We start from the raw sequence: 7,832 nt of genomic DNA on the forward strand, positions 1-7,832 counted from the left end.
AACAAACATAACAAAGGTAAAAAACAAAAAGAAAACAAACCTACATTCGCACAACAAAAGACCAACTCTGCCAGACAATAGACATTACACCATGCATGCTTGAAACATCCCACGACAAAAGAACTCTGCCATCGTTTCAGCCAACTGTACTCCATCTTCGACACCTAGAGGTCTCGCTGTTCCCGGCCCATATCTCATATATAAGACGCAAACTTTGATATACTACACCATGCGCACCGCTCCCTCTCGTATGTTCTGCCTTTCTCCTCCTTCTCACCTTCCGCATCTACTACTCGTAATTACAACCTAATCCAGCAAATCCATTTACTTCTACCATGTCTGTCCCCGCCAACTCCTCCAACCCTGTCACCCCCGACCAAAGTGCTCGCATTACGCTGGCACCCACCCCCACCTCTTCCTCCCTCCGCGATCTCCTCAATGAAGAAGATAAAGAGATCACCAAGTTGGCAGGCAAACCAACTGATATCATAGCCGCCGTCATCGCATCTGCGACGGGAACCGATCAGGATGCACCTGATGATCTCTCATCCGTCGGGTGTAACTGTTTCGCCTCTCCATGCCTTTGTCCGCAAGAGGAATTTCCACAACTTGTCCCCGCGAACGGTCCGAAATTCTGGCGCGACAAGTTCGCGGGTGGGCGAATCGACTTGAATCTCTCGCGTACACCCTCGCCCCGCCTCGTTCCAAACGAGCCCCCTCTTCCCCAGGCAGGCCCATCTGCCCCTCCACCGTCTCCACCTCATCCTCCCTCTCCTCGCACGACGCTCAATCACCACATGCTTATTAATGAGCTGGACAAAAAGCACCACGACGAGAGGATGAAGGACCTCGACGAGAGTCACCTCATGTTTATTAATGAGTTGGACAAAAAGCACTCCCACGAGAGGATGAAGCGCAACGACGAGAGGATGAAGAACTACCGGCAGCAGGCTGCTGAAGACAAGGCCCAGTTTGAGGAGGATCTTTTGCTCCGCGATGCCGCTGACTGGTCCTGGACTGGCCTTGACCTATTGCCTGACGACGACGACGACGACGATAACAGTGGCCTTGGCGGCAAGAGGATCCCCGCCCTGACCGCTCGTGATAAGGGCAAAGAGCGGGAGAGGGGTGCTACTCCCGTAGTCACATCCAGCGCGGCGCGGCCACCTCCCGTTGCGGCTACAACTATCCCCTCCCGTCTTTTTGCTGGGCTCAAACCTCCCGTCGGATGGGAGTCCGGTACGCGAGACCTTCCTCAACCTCCCCAATCTGCCCGCGAACAGCTCGCTGCTGCCTCTTCGGCTCTCGCTGCCGCTCTAGACGCACCGGCCAACTCTGCCATTCCTGTAAGTCACATTGCTCGACATGGCTGTCTAGAGATCACGCTCAACTTGAGGACTTTCCTCTCCCCTCGTATCTGAAGCCTATCGACCTCACACGCAGTCTTGCAGATTACCAAACGGTCATTACTGCCTTAGCGGCTGATACTATGGGTACGTGTTCTGAACGATGAGGCAGCATCCTGTTCTAATCTCATAATCTCATCTCCTTCTTCCTCCTCGCGATACAGATGCGGGACTTACGCCAGCTGCCGCCGTGCTGATGTACTCCGAACAGGAGGAACGACGACGCCGAGAGGCCATCGCAGCCCCTGCCCCGACCCCGATTCCATCACTTCCCATGGGTCTTCCCTCCCTCCTCAAAGTATCTCAACCTCCCGTCCTCCAGGCCGCCATGGGTCAGCGTGATCCAGCTGCCCCACTTGCCCAACTAGCCAACAATCGGGCCTCGGTGGCTGAAGTACCGCTCGTTCCGAGCTCTTTCCGCTTCGAGGATCCACTGAGTCACGCATTGAAGACTAGGGTAGGCGAGCTCAAGAACCCATAGCGTTGTTAACTTTCGTTTAAACTTTTCTCTTCTCTTTTACAAATTCTAGGCTCAGTCCATCATGGAGGCGAGCGCAAAGCCTCGTGATTGGGATCCGGAGGAACACTACCCGCCTCTGCAACCCGGCCGCTCCCAATCTAATCACTACGTTGACCCGCCGGCCACGATGCTTACGGCCTTTCCCACCGCGAAGTTCTACTCCCGCTTCCGGCCTGGATACTGGTTACACGATGCAGCAATTGAGTCGTATCTGTACTTGGTCGAATGCCGCGCGAACACCCCCGCGAACAACGCTCCCAATCATTCCGGTAGCTCCGCGAAGGTGATCGTCGGCCCGACCGTGATCGGACAGATCCTCACATCCAAATACCAGCAGGGAGCGCGTTATCTCGGTGCCGTAGATGGGAGTCCCACCCAACTTCCGTACTTCGAGCAGGTGAGCAAATACTTTTACTACGCCGTCAATTGAAACTTTCAAACTTACAACATACTTGTTCGCCATCCCTTCTTAGAATGGCATCGACCTGTTCGAAGCTAACCTCTTTGTCATGCCCTGGAACGTCAACCGGGAACATTGGTTTGCGGTTGCAATCGACATTCCCGAGAAGGCTATATATATCGTTGACTCTGCACGGTATCAAGATGCCACCCGCACGGATGTTTTCTCGGTATGTCTTCCCTCCAGACGCCCCGTCCTTTCGTTGCTCACCTTACACCTTACCCCTCGTGAACAGTATGTCTTGTGCTGGCTTGCGGAGACTCATCATGCCCTTCGCGGTACCGCTTTGGATACTTCAGCATGGACGTATCACTACCCGGTGAGTTTGTCCCCTCGTTCCTCCGTTGGCGGTTGATAGGTATTCATACGAACACCACCCGACATACAGAACGTCGCGCAGCAAGAGAACGGGAGTGATTGCGGCGTATTCACCTGCCTGTTCATCGAAGCTATCTGTCGGACCAAGTCTGTTCAACAGGGTGCAGAAAGTCTTTTCCACAGCAACATCGATGACGCCCGAATGCTCATGACGCTCGAGCTGGCCCAGCGACGTCTCCTTAGCCGACGAGGGTAGGTTGTACATTAGATTCATTGCGTTTGGTATTCGGGTGGCTTGTAAGGTCGTTCTCAATCTGTTTATATATTTCAATGCTTGCTCCTTCCTTCACTCTTACTATTCCTTTTGCCCTCGACTCAGTGAGGACCGACGTCTGCTTCATTAAGTTCTGCACCAACTACACCAACACCTGTTGTCATACCGCCTATAAATACACGATGTGACCGCCAATACATATCGTCCCCCTTGCAAATGTACTGCAACTCCCTGTCAATCAGTTGGTTTGTGTTCGCGCATCAGTTGGTTTGTGTTCGCGGGAGACTCTCTTCACACCGCGAACATCTGCATCCGCATTTTCGGCTGTACCCGACGTTATCGTTGTATCGCTACCTTCACTTTCTTCCTTTACATAAAGTCGCTGTTACAGACGCACTTACACTCTCATGCGAATCCCAATGCCATCCAGACACTGGTCCACTCTGTCCACTGTGTCATGCCTCCCGATCGTCCACCAAGAACACCAACGAAGGTCAAGCGAGGGAAGCCATCAATTATACCAAACAGTAGTCTACCTTCAGCTTTCGTCCCTCCTAGATCACCTTCAACACCATCTCCCCTCCGGGTGACGACTCGCTATCCAACAGGGCGTGCAAGTCTTTTCAATACTACCAGTCGTGAGGGTGTGATTCTTTCTTTTCCCGGCTGGCGGCCAAACGGGAGCAGGCCCAGAGGAGTGCAGGCCTCTCACAAAGAAACGAACACTATCCTCACGAACCACTTTGAAGGATTCAATGACATCGCAACTGAACAAGAGGACGTGTTCGGCCCTGTTCGTCATTTTGATCATCTTAACGAGCTCAACACTGCACTGAGCCAGGCTTTGACCCGTGGCAACAAATCGTCAGTCCCGTAGGGCACCGTCTCCCATTCACATCACCTCATTCGCGGTCTGTTCCCCCCAGGTCTTACCTCGTCGAACGCAATCGCGAACAGGTCTACCTCGATCAAATCCTCATTGTCCTTGTCATTCACTACTACCGCCACAGATACAGTCCCCCACCGACTCCGCCCCTCCCATGGGGAGATGGACAACAAGGCTGCTCATCTCTTCTGCTCGTCGATATTTACGGTCAGTCTCTTCACTCACTCTCCACGGGACGTGTATTTACACCGTGCGAAATAGAATGTTCGCATGTTTGGCTTCCGAATTCATGGAGAGAAACTCCAACCGGGATTGCTGCGCACATCATCAGCCGAGGATACATTCCGTCTAGGCTGCAATTCCCGACTGTAGCCTTCAGCTCAAAATGCCTAGAATTCTACACGATACATTTCCGTCACGCCCAGCATTCGCGACAGTCATTCGTACGCTCTATCTGTACATACAATCAAGTACGTCTCTGGAGGTGTATGTCTCAAAGCTTGGATGATACATAACTTGCTAACGTGCTCGGACGCCCCGCTTCCCAGATAGCCTACAGCGAAGGCCTTCGCGTAAAATTCAGTGCTGCTGTTGACCTATACATCGACATCGTGACCGCTATGGAGAATGAAGTAGGGCCATTCCCACCCCACAAAGCGTATAATACTGATATCACTCTCACTCCAGGCAGATTCCTTACAGAATCGGGGAACCACAGTGTTCGATACGGACTTCCGGCGCGCAAACCCCGACCGCGAACAGGTCCTGTCACGACCTCCTCCACCTACAACTCAGGATGAACCATTGACGACTCGCTCCGCACCAATGACCGGGGTACTAGCACCATCAGATTGTCCATCGGTAGAAGCACCTGCGAGGGGCCCCCCACTTCGCCAGTGGGACTGCCCGCTGTGTTTTGGTAGCGAGTCAGCTCCCCCGGATGATACGTATGAAGTCTGTGTCGCTCTGGACGGCAACAACAGTTTGAAGAGACATGATCACCATCCATCGGCTCGGCAGTACCAAATTCATCGATCGTCGTTCCGCCTGGGCACCACCTTTGTTGATTCGTTCAGTCATCAAACCATCACACATCAGAAACAGGCCTCTCAGCCACGACCGCGAACAGCTCTAACCCCTGCTCAGGATGTTCCCGACACTCGCCCTTGTGCATCACATTGGAATGCAGCCTTGGAGAAGCCAGCCGCAACCAAGATCTTCGACGCAATGGGATGGTTCCCGCTGGTCTGCCGACATGGCGTCGTTCTCGCATACACTGATATGATAAAGGAGCGAGAGAACTCCAAGTTTCCGCTCGCGCTTCTGCGATGGATGGCAGATCGCTATCCCGGACGGATCGCTGTTGGATATGATATCGGTTGCACGTTTAGCAAAACATTTGCACATGCGCCCCTGCTTAAGCATCTCCAGGAGCCTCATCCACGGCTGTCTTTTCGTCAGTAAGAAGATGTCTTCAAGGAGAGACCTCCCAACTGAATGTCCCTCCCTTGCCCAATCCAGACATCGGCGCATGGCATGGATATGCCCATTCATACGAATGCCAGCTGCAGTACCATCCGCGAATAACCGCCGCAGTGGGGTTGGAAGACTTTGAGACGTGTGAACGTCTCTTCTCTTTCACTAATCGGATGGCTGGATTATCCCGGCATGCTACAGCGTATCACCGACATCAAATGCTGGAGATGATGTTGAAACACTGGAACGCTGACAAGCTGGCGAACGCAGGTGCGTCCCCTCGATTGCACCCTCAAAATCAGGCGCTGACGTGTTCGCGGCCTCATGAATGCAGCCAGGTTCCTCGTAGCAAACCTCCGATCAGCTAGAGCTATGCAGCGGGAGGCTCTGGAGACGATCCGGAGCCTCACTCGCAGCCATGGCAAGCCTCACTGGGATCTGGCATTCTTCCGAACGATGATCGATAGTGAGCGAGTCTCCCGAGAAAACGGTCACTCTGTTGCTACACTGCACATGCGTAGGGCGCGAACGGAACAAGCTCGCTTCTATCGCTTGGCCTCATCGTACCGGTCAGCTTTGAACGACAGCAAACAAAAGCGAATCGCTTTCGATCAAGTAAACAACGAACCGACGACCGATCCTGTGATCCACTTTATGCATCTTGCGCACCGGGCCAATGCAGACGATGCTCTGGTGAACGCCCGCAAGGATCTGTTGATCTGTATGAACCAACACAACTTACAGTCACGGTATCCGAGGGACGCAGACATCTTCATCTGGCTAGACAGTCAGGAGGGCAAGATAGCGGCAGACAACGCCGTGTGGGAGGCTTATGAAGACGCTCTCGACCACCTGGAACTGGCTTGTATGTCGCGGATGCAAGAGTTAGATCGCTGTTCGCGCCCGGGAACGTCGTACAAGCTCCGAGCTAAAATCCAAGCAGGCCTCAATGCCAGAAGCGCTGGTCTTGAAACATCTCTCAAGAAGTATCAGACGGCACGTTTGGCTCTGCCGATCGCACAGCGACCGCCCCTTATCGATCAAAGCCGTTGGACGGAGAATCAAGAAGCAGTCTCTGAGTCTTTTGCCTGCCTTAGAGACCAACGGCACTTTGGAGCGGAACTCTGGACTCAACCACATATAAGAGAGGGGGTGCGTGCCACCCGTCATTACGACTGTGCGATGAAAGAGCTCGCCAGGATGAGGACGGAGGCGGCACGTTTACAATACTGGCTGGTGGATCAACGTAACCTGTTGTGCACGATAGTAAACACATCAAACATCCCCCCCACAGCCATCTGGGATTCTTTGAAACACCCTGTAGCGCATACAAAACCGAGGCAACTTTTGCCCGCTATGGCCGTGTGCTGCATCATGGAGCGACTGAAAACGTTCGATCTTCTTGCCGCCGGCCTCAATCGTGACTTCCATCCCTTTAGAGAAGATGAAAGTCATGTGCCCTTGCAAGACGTACCTCCCCCTGTACAACTTCACGAGAGGTTCAGGCTATCTTGGTGCCGTTGGACAACCCAGGATGCTGGAACGTCAACGATAGACACCGATTTCGACTGTGACGAGGACAGTATACCGGCAGGAGCGGATGAAGTCGACCCCATTGAATTGGCGACTATGCCTGGCATGAGCGAGGAATCGTACGCTGTGTTTTAGGCTGCCAGCGCGGCTGCAAGGAGTGCAAGACATTGTATCGAATCTGTCACACACGTGTTGTCTACCTTATGACTAGCTACGACCAAAATCTACTTCCAGCGTGATCCCGCGAATGAATAGCGGTTACCCGCGAACAGTCACCGCGCGTACATAATTCGCTAATGCCGTGCGGTCCTGAGTAATAGAAATAACACAGCTGTGGTCAGTCCGACAATATTATCCCAGGGGTTAACCTGGCTGGACGCACTTCCTCATTCAGTTGACCTCGTCCATCATGCCTTTGTGGATGCATCGGCAATACCCTTGCGCCCAGTTGGCTTCGCGCGTGAAAATGTCCCATGTGATCGGGTGATCGACCAGGGGTACGAAATCATTGGCCTGCTGAGCGGTGTAGCCTGACCGCCCCACCCTGGCGCGAATGATCTTCTCTCGGTAAATCATGGAGACAACCATGGGCCACGCGAGGGGAGTGTGCTCTCGACACACTTTGAGTTCGGTCATTGCCGCCCAAAGTGCCTCCGCGAACCAATAGATATCACGCAGACTTTCACTCCCTGGGTGAGCGAAACTCGAGTTCTTGTGGACGGTTTCGCCTGACCCACTCCCGGGCGTCTCTCAAGGCCAGTAAAACGATTTCCTGGAGTGAAACAACCACGATCAGCATCGTAAAACTGGGTGATACGCATTCGCGGTATCATGTAACATGTTCAGCGGACTGGTCACCTACGTAAACACGGTGTTGCGTGAATGGTTCATCGCATTCACGGGCCAAGGGCCACTTGAAGGGAGCCTGCTCGGAGTGGAACAACTCAAGGGTGAGGTTT

General features: G+C 53.3%; 1 protein-coding gene across 1 annotated transcript; it reads left to right on the plus strand.

Annotated features, from left to right (window-relative positions):
• Nucleotides 1-6,171: 6,171 nt before the first annotated feature.
• HD553DRAFT_259353 (uncharacterized protein) lies at nucleotides 6,172-6,597 on the plus strand (the record flags this gene model as incomplete). The annotated part of the gene is made up of 1 exon (XM_046177392.1): nucleotides 6,172-6,597. A coding segment is annotated over one exon (426 nt), but the record flags the coding sequence as incomplete, so codon positions are not given.
• Nucleotides 6,598-7,832: the final 1,235 nt, after the last annotated feature.

This window comes from Filobasidium floriforme, assembly GCF_021052385.1.
Source record: "Filobasidium floriforme strain CBS 6241 chromosome Unknown HD553scaffold_36, whole genome shotgun sequence".
Lineage (NCBI taxonomy): Eukaryota > Fungi > Basidiomycota > Tremellomycetes > Filobasidiales > Filobasidiaceae > Filobasidium > Filobasidium floriforme.